We start from the raw sequence: 19,580 nt of genomic DNA on the forward strand, positions 1-19,580 counted from the left end.
GAGGCATCTCAGACACAGAGAGGATGCCCACCTCCTTGGGAAATATGGGGCATTTTCCACAACTGAGGCAACACCACCCCACTAAGATCCCAGAGGTGCCAGTAGTGCAGGGAAGAGAAAACAAAAACTTGTGCTATAGCATCTACTAGAAAACAAAAGAAAGACCTCTATGTATCAACCTGCTGAATTGTTAAGAGCAGAACAGTACCTAAGAAAGAAGACTTCACTACCTCAAATGCCTAGGCAGAGAAACAATCCATCAAGTACAATGAGTAACCAAGGTAGCAAGGTAGCTCAGAAAGAAAATGAAAACTTTCCAGAAACTAAACTCAAATACATAAATGACTGTAATTTAAATGACAGAATTCAAGATTGCAGTTATGAAAATACTCAATGACATACAAGAAAACTCAGAAAGACAGCTCAATCAGCTAAAAAATAAAATCAATGAACAAAAGGAGTATTTTACCAACGCTATTGAAACTATAAAAAAGAACCAAAGAAAAATTCTGGAGTAGAAGAACTCAACAAATGAGATAAAGAATGCATTAGAGGGCATTGGAAATAGAGCATACCAGATGAAAGAGAGATGAAAGCAAGCTTGAAGATAAAAATCCAGGAATGACTCAGGTGGAAGAAGAGAGAGAAATGAGAGTTAAAAAGAAAGAAAGAAAGAAAGAAAGAAAGAAAGAAAGAAAGAAAGAAAGAAAGAAAGAAAGAAAGAAAGAAAGAAAGAACTCTGTGAGAACTATCTGACTCCATTAGCAAAAGCAACATAAGAATAATGGGTATACTAGGAAGAGAAGAGAAAGAGAAGGGAAAAGAGAGCCAACTGAAATAAATAATCAATGAGAACTTCCCAAACCTATGGAAAGAGCTAGATCCTCGAATTCAAGAAGCTAACAAACACCTAACTATTCCAATGCAAAAATACCTTCTCCAAGATACATTATATTAAAACTGTCACAAGTTAATGATAAAGAAAGAATTCTCAAGGCAGCCAGGGGGGGAAAAAGACTGTAACCAACAAAGGAAACCCCATTAGATTATGATCAGAATTTTCAGCAGAAACCTTACAAGCCAGAAGAGAGTAGAATGAAATATTCCATATATTGAAAGGGAGAAAACATCAGCCAAGAATAATATATTCAGCAAAGTTATCCTTTAGATATGAAAGAGAAATAAAGACTTTTCCAAACAAACATAATCTAAAGGAATTTACCACCACAAGACCTGCATTATAAGAAATGTTTCAAGAAGCTCTTCTACCTGAAACAAAAAGATAAAAGTATATAAAACTTTGAGTAAGATGACAGACAGAAGCAGGAAATTGCAACTCTATTTCAGAATAAGGTATTGAAATTTTAATTATAACATAAGAGTTAAAGGGAACAAAAAGAATTTTTTAAAAAAGACTATAACTTCTGCAATTTGGAAATGAATGCACAGCATAAAAAAGGGTAATTTGTGACAACAAAAACAAAAAGGGAGGGGGAAGAAGGACTGGACTTGCACAGGTGAAGATAAGATGTAATCAGAAGAAAAAAGACTATTGTACCTATGAAACTTTTTTTTAACATAAACCTCATGATAACCACAAAACAAAAATCTAGAGCTGAGACACGTAACATAAAAAAAGAGGAAACAGAAAAAATTTATAGAAAACTACAAAACTAAAACAGCAGACAGAAACACTAGGAAAAAGAAACAATGGAGATACAGAACAACCAGAAAACAAAGATAACAATAAACAAATACAGTAAAGTTTTAAGATATAAAAAATCAATATGCAAAAATCCATTGCAGTCCTACATACTAACAACGAAATATCAGAAAAAGAAATGAAAACAATCTTGTTTACAATTGCAACAAAATGGATAAAATAAACTTAAAGGAAGTGAAGTACACTGAAAACTATAAGACATTATTGATAGAAATTGAAGACACAAAGAAATAGACAGACATTCTGTGTTCATGGATTATTAAAATGGCTATATTACCTAAAGCAATATACAGTTTTAATGCAATCACCATCAAAATTTCAATGGCATTTTTCACAGAAATAGAACCAAAAAATTCTCAAATTTGTATGGAAACACAAAAGACCCCAAATAGCCAAAGCAATCCTGAGAAAAAAGAACAAAGCTGATGACATCACACTCCCTGATTTCAAACAAGACTACCAAGTTACAATAACCCAAACCGTATGGTATTTGCAGAAAAATAGACACAGAGACCAACGGAACAAAAATGAGATCCCAGAAGTAAATTCACACATATATAGGTAACTAATTTTTGACAAAGGAATCAAAAACATACGATGAAGAAAGAAAAGCCTATTCAATAAGTGGTGTTGGGAAAACTGGAAAGCCACATGCAAAAGAATGAAACTAGACTGCTAACTGACACTTTAATTCAAAATGGATTCAGGACTTGAATATAAGACTGGAAAAATAAAATACATAGAAGGAAGCATAGGCACTAAACTTAATGGACCTTGGTCTCAGAGGGGTTTTGTGACCTTGACCCCAAAAGCAAGAGAAATAAAAGCAAAAATAAATGAATGGGACCACATCAAACTAAAAAACTTCTGCAAAGCAAAAGAAACCATTGACAAAACAAAAAGGCAATCAACTGAATGGGAGAAGATATTTGTAAATGATACCTCCAATAAGGCGCTGATATCCAAAATATATAAAACGCATACAACTCAACCAAAAAAAACCACGAACAACTCAATTAAAAAATGGTCAAAGGACCTGAATAGGCACTTTTCTACGGAAGACATACATATGTCCAACAGATATATGAAAGGTGCTCAACATCACTGGTCATCAGGGAAATGAAAATCAAAACCACAATGAGATACCACCTCATACCTATTAGAATGGCTATTATCAATAAGACAAGATGTGGAAAAAAGGGAACCCTTGCACATTGCTGATGGGAATGTAAATTGGTACAACCTCTATGGAAAACAGTATAGAAGTTCCTCAGAAAATTGAGAATAGAGCTACCATATGACCCAGCAATTCCTCTTCTCAGTATCTACCCGGAAAATTTGAAAACACTATTCATAAAGATATATGTACCCCTATGTTCATTGCAACATTATTCACAGTGGCCAAGACATGGAAACAACATAAGTGTCCTTTGACGGGTGATTGGATAAATAAGATATGGCACATATATACAATGGAGTATTACTTAGCCATAACACAGATGAAATATTGCCATTTGCAACGACAAGGATGGATCTTGAGAGTATAAAGAAACAAGTGAAATAAGTCAGATGAAAAAGGCACTGCATGATTCCACTTATATGGGGGGTGTAAAACAAACAAAGCAAACAAAAAAATTCATAGATACAGACAACAGAATGGTGGTTACCAGAGAGGAAGGAGGGTGGGAGGGGGACAAAGAGGGTAAAGGGGGTCAAATATATGGTGGCAGAAGGACACTAGACTTTGGGTGTTGAGCACACAATAGAGTACACAGATGTTGTATTATAAAGTTGTACACCTGAAATTTATATGTGATTAACCAATGTTATCCCAATAAATGTAATATAAAAAGTAAATAAATAGAAAGGGCAGAGCTAAGAAGTGCCTGTATAGGGAAGCGGACTAGGAGTTGGGTGTGAGTGTAAGAAAGAAAGAAAATAACATTAATAGCTGACATTTTGACCCTGTGCCAGGTAGGGTGCAGCAGCTTTACAAGGAGAAGCTCACTGAAGACTCCCAACCATCCTGTAGGGTATTTTCCATTTTACAGATGAAAAACTGAGGCTCTGACTAGTGAAGTAACTTAGTGAAAGGGCTCACCGAGGAGGAAGAGGACTTACTGCAGTTAGTCAGAATTTTATTGCTTGCAAAGCCTCCTTGGCTCCTGGTTCCATTCCATTAGCAGAGCCATGCTTATCAGAGAATCTGATGGAATCTGAGACTTGAAATACCGTAAGTAGCTTGTGATAGGGTGGAGATGGGGTGCGGGTAGGGCCTGGACTGCCAGGGCCCAGCAAGGAGGCTGTGGAGACGCAGTGAAGGAGCAGGGGGGCACACTTCCTCCCCAGCCATACTAGGCCCACCCATTAAGCTTGCTCCCCAGCTCAGAGTCATGGAAGGCAGGATTCCTGCTCCGCAGGAAACAAGGTCTGGCTTCAAGCTCCTCAGAAGCCCCAGAAGTCCCTATTAAATGTCCTTAGGAGCTGCCTCCAAGCCTTCTGAGAGGAGGTGGTGGGATCCAGTCTCCCCAAATTTAAAGAGCAGCCTTCCCTTTATGGCTCAGATTCAGCCCCACCCACCACAGAGCAGCCCCAGCCTTCCCCCGGTCCTGCAGTGAAGACAGTGGCTCTTCCTAGTGCCAGGCCCAATCGACCCAGGATAACTGAGTTGGGAACCCTCTTACCTTTCCACGGCAATGGCCACCAGTGTGAAAACGGAAGCCGATACAGACATGCCCTGCACCAAGCCGCTCATCTTGCATGTGGCGTTGTCAAAGGGCCACCCTGCAACAACAGAGTCCAGCACAGAGTAAGAGATGTCTCACCCACAGAGAGCCGGGAACCTTGCACCATCTAAGCCAGTCCCCTCTGCAGCTTGGGTCTTTCCTCCATGTCCGGTGAGGTGCTCATCCTCTCTGCTTACACATCTCCAGGAATGAGAAACTCACAGCCCATACCATTTGCAACAACATGGATGGACCTAGAGAACATTATGTTAAATGAAATAAGTCAGAAAGAGAAAGACAAATACCATATGATCTCACTTATATGCGGAATCTAAAGAAAAGAATAAGTGAATGAACTAATCAGAGACAGTTTTGGAAACATGGAGGAAAAACAGAGGGTTGCTAGAGGGGGGGGGGGGTGGGGATAAGGGGAAGGTGAGAGGTTTTGAAAAATAGTCGGTAACCACAAGATGGTCATGGGGGTTTGAAAATTAATTTGGGGAACGTACAGAGGGATAGTGGATGGGGGGAGGGGGGTTCACACAGTGTGAGGGATATAAATGATAAACGTCTAAGTTTTGCTTTGTCTTGTGCACCTGAAACTAATAAAAAAATAAAAAATAAAATAAAATAAAATAAAAAAAACAACTCTGCCTATTGGAGAGACAATCTTTATTACCAGCCAATGATTTCCTTCCATGAGATTTGGATCCACCCAGCCCAATGTACAGTCTGTAAGAATGCACACAAACCAAAAGACACACATGACACTTAATAGAATGTTTGCCTATGAGGAAGGGGATTTGGAGTGAGGCAGGGGTATCGAAAGGAATGAATAAATAAAAAATAAACATGAGGCTTCAATCAGAGTGAAGTCACTCTGCCATGACCTGTGGATGTGAATAATTCAACCATTTGCACCTGTGTTCCAAAAGAAAGGGGGGGAAGGTGGGAAGGAGGGAGAAGAAAGGGGAAGGGGAAGGTGGAAGGGGGACGGGAAAGAAGGGGGAAGGGAGGGGAAGGGAAGGGAAGGGAAAAGCCATATGCAGTTTTATTTTATAGTGAAACATTCTATTAGAAAACTTCTAAATACACATCAAAAACAGACTGGTTAAATAAATTGTAGCACACCCATACAATGTAATTCTAAGCAGTTGTAAAAAGAATCAAATAACTTCATGTAAATTAATTTTAATGAATCCTATTTATAACATATATACTATATTTTTAAGCAAAGAAAAGGTAAAGGTGCAGAACTGACTGAAAAGCTAGCTTTTCCTTAATTTGCTTGTACTTGTATAAAATATGTTTGGAAAGGGACACAAGAAACTGGCAAGATTGGTTCCCTCCTAGGAGAGGAGCTGAGAGACCAGAGGACTGCGTGGAGAGATTTTTCACTGGATATCTTTGGGAGCTTTTGACTATTGAACCATGTAGATATGTTATCTATTCAAGCAATTTAAAAATTTTAAGCATTTGAAATGGACTGGCAAAACCACTTTAACCAACTAGTGATCATATCATTGTTAACTGGTGTGTGTGTGTGTGTGTGTGTGTGTGTGTACGCACGCACGCGCCTGTATGTGTGTGCATGCATGCCTATGTATCTGTCTAGGTATGCTGGGAAGAAGGATGCAATTTATCAGCAGCCCTGAAAGAACCCGGCATTCAGCAGTAATCAAAGGTTCCATCAGTATACCCGAGGGGAAACTAACTGCCCTGCTTCCACTTCCTGGGTCCTAGAACCTATAGAAACTCAGGCTGTGACTCCCCTGCCCCAAGTCAGGTTAAATAACTCCAAATGGGGCTCTGAGCTCAGAAGCTGCAGGCTCAGACCTCTAGGGGTCTCCACAGCTCAGGAAATCCAGAGTCCCAGGGTCTGCGGAGCCTTATTCTGAAACGGGAGAGAGTAGATGACAGGGGGGGTCTTTCTGACACTTGCAGGACTACCAGGCAGGAATCCAGAGGTCAGGTAGTCTAGTCCTGCTTGAATCCCTCTCCCAAATCCCTGCTAAATGGCCAGCCCGTCCTTACGTAGGCACTCCCAGTGACAGGAAGTTCGCTACCTATAGGACAGAACTGTCTTTTGTTGGAGAACAGCACAAATGAGTGTATTTTTAGGTCCTTATTCAGAAAAAACCTGCCTCCTTCCCACTCCTTCCCACTGGTTCTAGTTCTTCCCGTGCAAGATACCTGGGAGAGTAAGACTGAATGGTATAGCTGTTAGATATGGGTGTGAGAATGTGGGACTCGACACTTAGCTGTGTAACTATCTGTCCCTTAATCACTCTGAGCATCAGTTTCTTTATTGCTAAACTGGGGATAATAATAATAATATATGCTTCACTGGACTGTTGTGAGGATTAGTTCAGATAATGCAGGAAGAGTTAAGTCACACAATGCTGGAACAAAGAAAATGGCTAATTCATTGTACCTAGTATCTAATCCCTGTGCCATCACACTGCCTTGAGAGTTTGAGATGATGGCATGTTGGCCGAGAGAGCAGGCCAGCAGTGATTCTGGGGACGGTGCTCCCTCGGCCGCCACGGGCTGCCCTCACCTGTGATGAGGTTGTCCACAAGGGTGGTGGGCATGCAGAAGATGCCCACCAGCAGGTCACTGATGGCGAGGTTGAGAATGAATATGTTGGTGACAGTGCGCATGTGCCGGTTCTTGAGCACGATGAAACAGACCAGGCTGTTGCCCACCATGCAGAGGAGGAAGATGAGCACGTAGGCCACGATGAACATGGCTGCCACTGGCGAGGAGTGCTGGTAGTAGGAAGAGAAGGTGAGGTTTGCGGCCGGGGTGGCCTCGGTGTGACTCCCATTCTGGTTTGGGGGCCAGCTGCTGTTGGAAGGCTGGGAGGGCGCCCCTAGGAGCAAAGGAACATATGGGTCAGGATGCTAGACAAAGAAGAGATGACTGACTTCTCACCATGGGTGAGATCCTTCTGTGCTCCAAACCCTGATCATGTGCTCAACTCCAATTGTCAAGGGATGCACGGATCCAAAACTTGCCCCCCACAGCCACCCTGAGCTCACACCTCCCACCCTGTCCTGTGCATGACTCATCTCCCAATGTTGGCCATTCTCCATGTAAACGTAACCCTCCTCTGCCCCACCTAGGCTCCATCCTTCTCAGCCCTGCTCTCTGCCCCAGAGCCTGACCTCTAAGGACCACATCACCCAGGCGCCTTGCCCTCTGGTTTGCTGACTAGGTTCAGTCAATGGAGGCACTGAAGGAGACGGAAGGACTAGAGAAGAAAGAGGTCAGGGTATTCACCTCCTGCCTTACTCCCTGCCTGGCCCAGTTCTGCCCGTGGGGCTATCTTACGGGCACAGCTCCTGCTAGGTCTCCTCTTCATGACTCGAGCTCTTGGACCACACTGACACTGCTTCCTGTGAGGGCCAGTCCCAGGTGGCTTCACCAGCCCTCGTTGGTTCTCTTGCCCTCCCTTTCCCCCCTGTAGACCTTCCCTTCTGTTAAACTCTCTTCAGTTACACACTTTCTGAGTGTATCACCTGTTTTCTTCTGAGACCCTGACTGTTACACTCCCAAGATCTTTGATGTCCTTCCACATCCTCTCCTCCACGGAACTTTAGTTGGGAAAGGCAAGAAGGCAGTCGGGGAAAAGGAGAATGAAAGGGGACCTGAACTAGGACAAAGGAGCAAAGGCACACATTAAATTCACCAGAAACCATCCAAAGCCAAGGCTACCACCTATGGTGCACCCCCTTCCATTGTGGGGATCAGCTGCTTCATTTGCACAGCATTTAACAAAGCATTTCCATATCTATTATTTTATCTAACCCTCCCACTAGGAGGTAAACAGGTTAGGTATTTGCACCATTTGAAATGGGAGAACTGGGATCACAGGGGTTCCATGACTTGCTCAGAGTGGTACAAGAGTATGCAGCAGAGTTGGCCCTGCTCTGTGTGTCTGACTCAGTCCCAGGTTTCAGTGTGTGTTTCTCCAGCCACGTTCGGAAGGGAGCAGCTCAGTGTCTAAACACAGCTCTGCTGGGAAGTCTTTCGATGTAGGGTCTCATAATATTATCTTGTAAACTCTCCTCTTGCCTTCCTCTGGGATGGAATGTGGCCCGTGCCAGGAGGTGAAGAGTCTGCGAGGAGTCTTCTGTCCCATCCAGAGCTTAGTCACCAGCCTGGAGGCCCACCGGAGGCTTGGGACCTGGAGAATAAAGAGAGTCTGGGGGGAGCAGACCCGATGAGCTGGCACAAGTGGGGCCACAGGGACCAGCAGGTGGCACAGGGGCTGTGGAGGGCCTGCTGGCGGAGGTGGAGAAGCTGGAAGCTTCCAGGGCACAGTGAGAGGAGGCAACCACGGTCCCGTGCTTAGGCCCTCCAGCCGTGTCCACCTGCACCCACACATCTTCATTTTAATATGGAAAAGGTCAAACATGTACAAAAGAGAACGTTATAGTAAACACATACAAGAGTATGTCGTTTAGTGACGTTACAAGAGAGAAGAGTATAAAGAACCCCGTGTGTACATCACCCACCTCCAACAATTATCAACTCAAGGCCAATCTCGTTTCCCCATACTCCCCACTCTCTGGATTATTTTGAAGTGAATATCATATGACTTCCTTTCATCCATAAATATTTCAATTTTTTTTTTCAAATTTAAAAATATTTTAATAATTATATTTACAGATTATATACTTTATTCTATTATAAATTGTTTGTGTTCTTGTTCATATTTCTTATAGTATGTTTGCCTTTTTCTCATTTTTTTATTTTTTATTTTTTTAATTTAAGAAACTCATAGACACAGACAATAGTTTAGTGGTTACCAGAGGGTGAGGGGGGCGGGGGGTGGGAGATGAGGGTAAAGGGGATCAAATATATGGTGATGGAAGGAGAACTGACTCTGGGTGGTGAATACACAATGGGATTTATAGATGATGTAATACAGAATTGTACACCTGAAATCTATGTAATTTTACTAACAATTGTCACCCCAAGAAATTAAAAAAAAGAATTTCAATTTATATATCTAAAAAGTAGGACTCAAAAAAACCCAACAAAACATAACCACAGTATCATTATCACACCTAACAAAATTAACAATTATGTTATAATATTATCAATTATCCAGCATCCAGCACTCAAGATTCCCTGATTGTTACATAATTTTTACAATAATTGGTTTGTTTGAGGATCCACATAAGATTTCTGTTTCCATTATCTATTATCATGTGGCAAATCGCTCCAAAATTTAGTGGTGCCGCACTGTGGCTTGGCAACCTGGGTGGTCCTTCTGCAGGTTTCTCTTGGGATCACTCACGCAGCTGTGGTCATCAGATGGCTCAGTGGAGCTGGAAGGCCCAAGATGAGCTACTTCACGTGGCTGGTGTGTAGTGCTGGCTACTGGCTGGGGTGTCTCGGTTCTCCTCCAGATGGCCTCTCATCCCCCAGGAGGCTAGACTGGGCTTCTTCACAGCGTGGCGGTCTCAGAGTTCTAAGACAGCAAGAGAAAAAGCTACACGCTTCTTAAGATCTAGGCTCACATCATCACTTATGCCACATTCTGTTGGCCAAGGCAAGTCACGAGGTCAGCCCAGATTCATGACAGAGGAGAAATGGTTTCCACCTTTTGATAGGAAGAATAGCAATATTACAATGCAAAAAGTGTGTGATGACACATCTGACAAGGGGTTAATATCCAAAATTTATAAAAACTCATTCAACTCAACACCAAAAAACAAACAATCCAATTAAAAAATGAGCAGAGGATCTGAAGCAACACTTTTCTGAAGAGGACAAACAGACAGCCAACAGACATATGAAAAAATGCTCAACGTCCCTAATCATTAGAGAAATGCAAATAAAAACCACAACGAAATACTACCTCACTCCGGTCAGAATGGCAATCATCAATAAATCAACAAACAACAAGTGCTGGCGAGGATGTAGAGAAAAGGGAACCCTTGTGCACTGTTGGTGGGATTGCAGATTGGTACAGCCACTATGGAAATCAGTATGGCGGTACCTCAAAAAATTGGAAATGAAACTACCTTATGACCCAGCAACTCTACTCTTAGGTATCTATCCAGAGAGATCCAAGATGCTAATTTGAAAAAAATCCATGCACCCCTGTTTATTGCAGCACTATTCACAATAGCCAAGACATGGAAACAATCAAAATGCCCATCGGTAGACGACTGGATTAAGAAACTGTGGTATGTTTATACAATGGAGTATTACTGGGCCATAAGGAACAATGAAATCTTACCATTTGCAATGATACGGATGGACCTAGAGAACATTATGATAAGTGAAATGAGTCAGACGGAAAAAGACAAATACCATATGATCTCACTTATATGTGGAATCTAAAGAATAGAATAAGTGAACAAACTAATCAGAAACAATCTCAGAGACATAGAGGAAAAACTGAGGTTCGCTAGATGGGAGGGGTGGTAGGGAAAAGGGAGAAGGTGAGGGGATTAGAAAGCACAATTGGTAACCACAAGATTGCCACAGGGATATGAAAGTCAGTTTGGGGAATATAATCAATAATGTTGTAAAGATTTTGTAGGGTGTCAGATGGACACTTGTCTTATTAGGGAGACCACTTCACGGACAGTGTAGATGCCTGAACACTACACTGTACACCTGAGGCTGAAGCTGAATAACAATGAATGTCAACTATAATTTAATATACATATAGTCACAGGATATGGAGTACAGCATAGGGAATAGAGTCAATGGAATTGTAACAGCTATATACGATGTCAGAGGGGCAATAAATTGGGGGAGGGAAGTTATCACTTTGTGAGGGGTGTAAATGTCTATTACATTGTTTTGTACACCTGAAACTAATAAAAAAAAAAGTGTGTGGACACAAGGCCTATGATTCATTAAGGTCCATTATAAAATCTACCACCATCTCCACATTGCATTTCATTGTGTGGCTCCTAAATCTCTTTTAGTTTCTAGGTTCCCACTCTGCTTCTTTACCCACTACAATTTATTTGTCATATAAACCACTGGGTCATTTTTCTGTAGAATTTCTCGCAGACTGGATTTTGCTGATTGCTCCCTCGTGATGTCATCTTCCATGTGCCACTTTCTGTCCCTTGGATTTCCTGTAACTCATAGATATAGAAGCTTAATCAGATTGTCCGGTGGTCTCACTTTTTTAAAAAAAGATTTTTATTAAAATGTAGCTGAGACAATATTATATTAGTTTCAGGTCTACACCATAGTCATTCAACATTTACATACCTAAAGAAGTGATCACCGTGATAAGTCCAGCAACCATCTGACACCGTACCACGCTATCACAATATTATGGGCTATATTCCCCATGCTGTACATTACATCCCCATGACTTATTTGTTTTATACCTGGAAATTTGGACCTCTTATTCCCCTTTACCTAGTCCCCCCACCTTTCTAATTTTTCAGTTATAGTTGACATTCAATATTATTTTATATTCATTGCAGGTGTGTGGCATAGTAGAAAGACATTTATATAATTTACAAAGTTATCCCCTTGACTAGACTAGTAGTCTAGCACTATATAGTTATTACCATATTATTGACTATATGCTCTCTGCTTTACTTTACATCCTCATGACTATTTTGTAACTACCAATTGTCTTCTTAATCCTTTCACCTTTTTTATCCCGTCTGCTAACCCCCCTCCCATCAGGCAACTATCAGCTTGTTCCCTGCATCTATAAGTTTGTTTGTTCATTTATTTTGTTCTTTAGATTCCACATATAAGTGACGATATTTGTCTTTCTCTGTTTGACTTATTTCACTTAACATAATACCATCCAGGTCCATCTATGTTGTCACAAATGTTAAGATTCTATCCTTTTTTATGGCAGAGTACTATTCCATTGTACATATGTACCACATCTTCTTTATCCAATTGTCTATTAATAGACACTTGGGTTGCTTCCATATCGTGGCTATTGTAAATAATGCTGCAATGAACATAGGGGTGCACATATCTTTTCAAATTAGTGTTTTGAATTTCATCCAATATCTAGAAGCGGAATTGCTGGGTCATAAGGTCGTTCTATGTTTAATTTTTTGAGGAACATGCACACCATTTTCCATAATGGCCACACCAATTTGCCATCTAGTGGTCTTTTATTGATGCTAAGCTTGATCAGTGGGCTCAGGAGATGTCAGCCTGATCCCTCCACTATCAAGTTTCCTCTCAGTTTTTCACCAGTGTTTTCAGCAGCAGCTACGAACGATTATTGCCTAGACCCCTCATTGTATCTCAAATATAATCCAGACTCTTTACTGCATTTTCTGACTCTTGTCGCCATCTCTCTGGCCTCACTCCCTGCCACTCTCCCCATTATGCTCTGGCCATCTTGTGATGGCTCCTACACACTCTTGCTTTTTCCAGCCTCAAGGCCTTTATCTCTTCCTATTCCTTCTGCCTCTTTCCTTCTTTTAGCTCCCGCTTAAATGTTGTCTGCTCAGAGAAGCCTGACCTGATCACGCTATTTAAAATAGGTGCCCCACTATCATCTATCACAGCACCATGTTTGTTTACTTCCATCTATCAATATTGCATTTGTTTTCAGGTTTATTTCCCCCCCCACCCTTGAAAGTCAGCTCCTACAGAGCAGGGACCTTCACTGTCTTGTTGGCAGCCATCTTCCTAGCCTCTTGTCAATGCCTGCCCCTAGGAAATGGTTTGGCAATCAGGTGTTGAATGAATAAATATTGGTATGAAGGGGAAAAAGAAAAAAAGATGGATCCTGACACCAGGTGACAGTGTCCTGCTCAAAACTGGCATTGCTGATGTTAGACAGCCTTCTCCAGGGTCCTCCAGAAAGAGTCCCCATCACAGGGCCTGTTGGGAGCCTTCCCAGGCAGCTCACCTTTGCTGAGCCTCAAAATCAACTCTGAATGAGTCCCCATGACCTGGGGAACTCTGTGGGTGTGGATGGGTAGAAGAAAATGCTAGAAACTGCCTGGCTAGACTCCAGTCTGTTTCCCCCACTGCCTTTCACTCAGCCTCAGAGAACTGCTTAGTGAGCTCATGTTCCAAAGTCTGTCCCTGGCAAGTGTCTGGGAATGACCCTGCCCATCTCTAGACCCTCAGTTAAGCCTGGGCAGCAGCCCCTACGCTTAGGCCAGTTTCCAGACTTGTAGACTAATCTTTCTAAAGGAAGAAAAACTTCCTATTCCTGGCAACTCCCTTGGGCTGGGGTGCGATGGGGTGGAGGCAGGCAGGCCTTCCCCCCCACATGGGCTCCAGGCCAGCAGCTGGAGACCTCATTAACACCCTGGGCTTGTCCTTTCTGGGATCTGCCTGGTACCCTTGTGGATACATTACAGCGTGTGAAAATTTCAATCGCTGAACCCAATTAAGCCATTCCCCTACTGGGGGATCTTCCTGGAGGTCTCAGATATAATAATGCTTCCCTCTAGGGCACTCTGATGATCTCAGACACCGAGCCCTGAGCCACTGAAAACCCAGGGCCAAAGAGAAGGTGGGGGCGTAAGGCTTCTCAGTGTGTGGTCCCCAATCAGCAGCATGACCGGAACTTGTTAGAAATGCAAATTCTCAGGACTCACCCCTGATCTAGGGAACCAGAAACCCAGCTACAGTGTTTCCTGGAAAATAAGACCTAGCCGGACCATCAGCTCTAATGCATCTTTTGGAGCAAAAATTAAAATAAGGCCCGGTCTTATTTTACTATAATATGAGACCCAGTTAATACCTGGTCTTATATAATATAAGACTGGGTCTTATTTTACTATAATATAAGACCAGGTCTTATTGTACTATAATATAAGACCCAGTTAATACCCGGTCTTATATAACATAAGACCGGGTCTTATATTAATTTTTGCTCCAAAAGACGCATTAGAGCTGATTGTCTGGCCAGGTCTTATTTTTGGAGAAACACCGTATATCTCTGTTTTAATGCATCTTCCTGGTGATTCCAATATGCGCTCCAGTGTGAGACTCACAGAACCAAAGGACTGTGCCTCCTAAGCTCAGTTTTATTACCTGCTAAATGGGGTGGGGTGGGGTGATGCTGTCTCCCTGCCTACCTACCAACCTGGATAGGCAAGTGAAATGCTTCACAAAAGAAAAAAGGAAAAGAAAAAACAAAACAGGGCACAGTGTTACTCTGGCAGTATTTGCACGGGCACAGAAAGGCTGAACCCACCTGGCTCTCCAAGATGCTTCTGTGTCCTAGACTGGAGGGAGACCAGGAGACTTACTCTTCTCCACCTCCTCTCTCTGGTGACCTACGTCCTCTGCTCGGGCTGCTTTTCCACAACACACCCCACTCCAGCCAGTGTGAGTGTACGTCCTTCCAGCCTATGGGCCTCCCTCTGCCACACCGCTCTGAGGCCCGACAGCAGCTGTGGAGGCTGCCAGAGGCTCCAAGGAAGCCACCAGACTGAAGTCAGGCTGGGAGTGGGGTAGAGAATGGATCTGATTTGCTGTCCTCCACTGACTTACCACACAGCACAACGGCACAGCCAAGGCCGACTGGGGGAAGTCCTGATGGACGTTACTGCCTGGCTGGCCCCAGCAACCGTGCAGGAAGCTCGCTGATGGCAGCGTCCATCCACAGGTATTGGAAGAAGGCTTCTGGGCCCTCAGAAACCTTCCCAGCCATATTTTTGATCCAGGTACCCAAGAATTCCCCTTTCTTTTCCCATGTCAGCTCCCTTGCTCAAGCTGGATAATAACGGGTGAGGAGACACCTTCTAGGCCAGTTCTAAGTGACAGAAAATTCTTCCTGATGTAGAATTGAATTATCTTACTGCCACTTGCCCCCACCTGTCCCAGTTCTGCCCCTTGGAGCCAAACAGAACAAGAATGAGCCCCTGTCCCCAGGATCACCACCCTCTCCCCGGTCCACCTCACTTTCAGTCCATTTTGTGCCCCCCAACCCCCCCAGTAATTTTCCTCAAGAATACAAGCCATATCTCCCCCATTTGAAATGTATGCAATTGATTTTTTTTAACCTAAATTCATGACTTCACATTTCACTTATATTTATTTACATTTCGTTTTCTTGGTTTTGATCCAGCATTCCAGCATGTTGAGAAAACCCTTAAATCTTGAACCTGTTGCTGTGTGGTGTTATGGCTCTTAACCACAGATTTGATAAGCTTGCCTTTTATTTTTCTTAGAAATGATTTAATGCCATGCCAAAGTCAGAGCTCGAGGGACTTCTAGCCTTTAATAAAAGCCTTTTGTCAGTCCTACAGCCCTCTTCCCACGTCTCTCCACCAGTTCACAGGGCTTTCATGGAAGGTCTCTAAAGTGTCCCACTGAAATCCCATAATTCATCTTTCTACCTCTCAGAGACTCAGTTTGAAAGAGATCTGGTAGGGTTAGCCTCATTTGTTTTTAGTGAGCACAAATATTGGCTCCTAATGAGCACTACATTATTTTCTTTCTCTTCGAAAAATTTTGTTTTTGTAAAATATCACATGCTTATCATAAAACGATGTGCTTATTATAAAACAATAGCCATACCGTGGCCAATGCATTTATAATGCTTCCTGTCGCATCCCCTCAGCCCAAAGATTCTAGATGGGGTGGACAGTTCCTTGCACTTCTGCACTCCATCAAGCCTGCACCCAGAGCTCTCTCTGCTTCCTTTAAAACCATGAACAGGAACCACCTAGAAGTGCAGGAGTGGGGCAACCCTCAACCAGTATTGAAGAGCAAACAGCAGTCAGCTCGCCACCTCATGTGGGGCAAATCTCAGGTGCATTTTGCACTTTTCTCAGAGGGCTAGAACCCCCAGTTGCCCACAGCTAAAACCAGCTCATAAATGTACCCATTTCTCTCCTTTTCTCCCTCTCCCATTTCACTCTCTGGACTCCCACTTCCAGGCATCACTTCCCAATCAACTCCTTGTACGCAAGTCCTGGTTTTAGGGTATGCTTTCAGAAGAATCCAAACACAGATGTTAGTGACCAACTCTCTGCATACATCTTACATATATACACAATTATAAGCCATGTAATGTTGCATAAAGGGGTCATACGACACATGTGTTCTAAAACCTGTTCTTTTTTGATTCCTCACAGTAGGCAGTGAACATATTTTCATGCCAGTAAAAAAATCCTAAGCACAGTTCTTAATGTCTGCACAGTATGCCATTGCAGGTGTATCTGATCTTTAATTTACTTCATTTAGGGACATCTAGAGGGTTTCCAGTTTTGCACTGCGATGAAAATGCTCTCATAGATATCTTTGCAGGTATACAGGATGGCCTCCTTTGAAAAAATTCTGAGACGTATGATTGCTTTATTGTCTCCTATGTGTTTGATCATTTATTCTGGAATTTTAATAGCGATAAATATTAATCTCAGCAGTTTAGAGGTTTGGTTTTTAAAAAATCTGTATTTTCCTCCTTTTTGAAAACAGGACATGTTTCCTTCTTCAGTTTTCCGGCACATACTTTGTTCTCTGTAATTTCCTTTAAGGCAATGATCATATCTGCAAATGCCTCCAGGTCTCTGGGATGTCATTTGTCTGGGCTTCGATTGTTTGTGGCTTGATTCCTTCTTCTTACCACCTATTTTGGGTTTCAATTTCCTCCTTATGCTCTACCATTTGAAGTAAAACTGCCTGTGCCCTGCTCTGCCTACCTTCTCTTCTGCGTTAAGGTTATACCACATGCCCCAGGCCCTGAGTAGATTCCTTCTTGTTCCCTTACTGAGACTTTGAAAGCTCATTGCTTTGTCTTTCCTAATTTCCCCTGATTTCTGGTCACTCTGGCTTCAATGCTTTGCACACACCCTCTTACACATCCTGTCAAGTTTCCAGACCCATCTTGGGTTATACAATCTTCATTGCATCTGTACAATCCTCGTTGCATCTCTCATGCGCGATTTCAAACCCTAGCTCACTAGAAAGCTACAAGTGCAGCCACACAAGATGTTCTGGAAAACTCTTTTCTTTCTTGCCAGCAATGTTCACAATTAGTTGCTTGGAATTTCAGGATTTTATTACCTCCTGCAGCAGCCAGCTGTTATTAGTAGGAATCTGTTCAACACATCTTGGCTTATTTCTCCCTCACAGCCATCCTGAGAAGCTAGCTGAATGTAAGTTTCTCCATTCAACAGATGGGTAACCAGTGGCACCAGAGAGGTTTAGGCACTACTCCAAAGACAGCCAGCAAGCCAGTGGACCAGCCCTCTGTCTACCAGTTTCTTAACCTAAATGTGGTTTCCTCACCCACACTGGCTGGTTTGGACTCTCACTTGGTAAGGCTAGAGCAAGCAGCCTTATGCCTGGGGTACTATCCCTAAATATCCTGGAGGTCAAATCCACAGTTCTCTCTCTTTTCCCAGGGAGACACATTTTCTCTGCATGGAAGAGATCTGGTCTAGAATTCTGTCTCCCTCACTACTCCCTCCCCTTCAAACAGGCAAAATTGGTTGCAATTCCTAAAGCTAATAGCCAAACTATCCTCACCTGATTTCAGATGATCCCCGGCCCAGCCGGGCACAGGGGAGCATGCTATGCTCACGGGACACATGCACCCCAGGTCTTTCTCTCCCTCTCTGTCTCTCTCTCTCTCACACACACACATCCACACACTACATAGAACTCGGGGTCTTCCTCTCTCCCTCTCTGTGTCTGGGTCTCTGTCGCGCGCGTGCACACGCACACGCGCACACACACACACACACACACACACACAGTCACAGAGTTCTGGCTCTGGACAGCCCTCGGTGATCAGACACCCCTTACTTCCCCCTCGGCTCACTGCTCCTGAGTCAGTACCCCATCCACACCCACCCCTAGCCGCAGCCTCCAGGTCACTCACCCTCCATGCTGTCCACTCCCTCCTGCTCCGGGACAGTCTCTGATGAAGGGAGATAGCGGCCCATCAGAGTCGGTAGGGACAGAAGGGCAGTCTCCCGGGCGCTGGCTTGCAGGGTCTGCACCCCTGCCTCTGAGCCCCACGGATCAAGTCCGCGGCCCCGCGGAGGCGGGCAGGGGGCATGCGCTCACAGCCCCAGCCCTTCGCCGGGTCGCTTCCCTCGGGGTCCAAACTCAGCCTGCCAGCGGCGAGGGCTGAAGGCTCCCGCGCAGCGCTTCTGCTGGCGGGGTTCGGCAGCCCGCAGCCCGCTGCCCAGCGCCTCTCAGGCGGACCGGAAGGAGGGGGCCAGCGCGGCGTCGTCGCCATGGCACCCGGCACACCTCTGCCCGCCGCAGCGCCCCCTGCCCCAGCGCCCTGCCCAGCGAGGGCATCCGGGACCCTCCTCCCTCTTGCGGAGCCCTTGGTAGGTACTGAGCTCCCCTCTCAAGTGGGGGACACACGCCACTACCCACTGTAGCCCCGGCAGCGACGTCCAATAACTGCATACCCTTCTCTCTGTGCCCCACATCCCATTCATCATCCTTGGTCCACCCTCTCCTGACCCCCAGTCCCCCACCCTGGTGTCCAGGCCCCTGGGGCCCTCCTGAGAAGGGGATGAGAGGCAGTGGTGAACACAAAGGAGGACTAAAGGAGGGAATTGGGGGCTCTCCAATTAACTCTGAGCTCTCCGAGAAGAGTGGGGACTGCCGTGTCCCATATATGGTCACCGACTCTGGAATTAACCCGCCCAGGCCCTCACCAGAGGTTTACCCTTGGGCAAGTGTCTTACCATCACCTGACTCTCAGTTTGTGCATTTGTGAAATGGTTTTCAGGGGAGTAAATGGGATGATGTTAAAGTTTCTGCCCAGCACATAGTAGATGCTCAATAAATGGTTCCCTTCAGCTAGGTGTGTGGCCACTTCCCTTCCACCATTCCAGCCCCTGTCAGGCACCCAACAGCCACCACCACCAACTTCTATCACATGAATGAAGATCTCAGGTTCCAGGCAGATGAAAGAGAAAATGGCCCATTCCTTCCTTTAATGGAGGCCAGGAGTTGATTTCAGGGGAACTCTGGGGAAACAGGTCACTCAGACTTCTTCCTAGTCTCCTTTCCCTCTAGCTCTTCCTCTGCCCTGAGTGCCTGGCAGAGTCACAGAGCTGGAAAGGCCGTAGAGGTCACTGAGTCATCACTGACCTGTCTTGATCCTAATGCCCAGCAATGGGTACTGCTGCCCTCAAATCACTCTCTCTTGCCTGAGGACAGCCCTTCAG

At 44.1% G+C, this 19,580-nt stretch overlaps 1 protein-coding gene across 1 annotated transcript in view; it reads right to left on the reverse strand.

The window, feature by feature from the left end:
- Positions 1–18,658, reverse strand: part of NPFFR1 (neuropeptide FF receptor 1) — a 29,561-nt gene extending 10,903 nt beyond the window's left edge. Inside the window, exons 1-3 of the mRNA XM_019712420.2 lie at positions 18,269–18,658; positions 7,010–7,324; positions 4,408–4,507 (exon numbers count right to left, since the gene is read on the reverse strand). Of these exons, the coding sequence (XP_019567979.2) occupies positions 4,408–4,507; positions 7,010–7,324; positions 18,269–18,332 (479 nt within the window). The 5' untranslated portion in view covers positions 18,333–18,658. The remainder of the gene's footprint in view (positions 1–4,407; positions 4,508–7,009; positions 7,325–18,268) is intronic.
- Positions 18,659–19,580: the final 922 nt, after the last annotated feature.

The sequence above is a fragment of the Rhinolophus sinicus genome, linkage group LG07 (assembly GCF_036562045.2).
Source record: "Rhinolophus sinicus isolate RSC01 linkage group LG07, ASM3656204v1, whole genome shotgun sequence".
Classification (NCBI taxonomy): domain Eukaryota; kingdom Metazoa; phylum Chordata; class Mammalia; order Chiroptera; family Rhinolophidae; genus Rhinolophus; species Rhinolophus sinicus.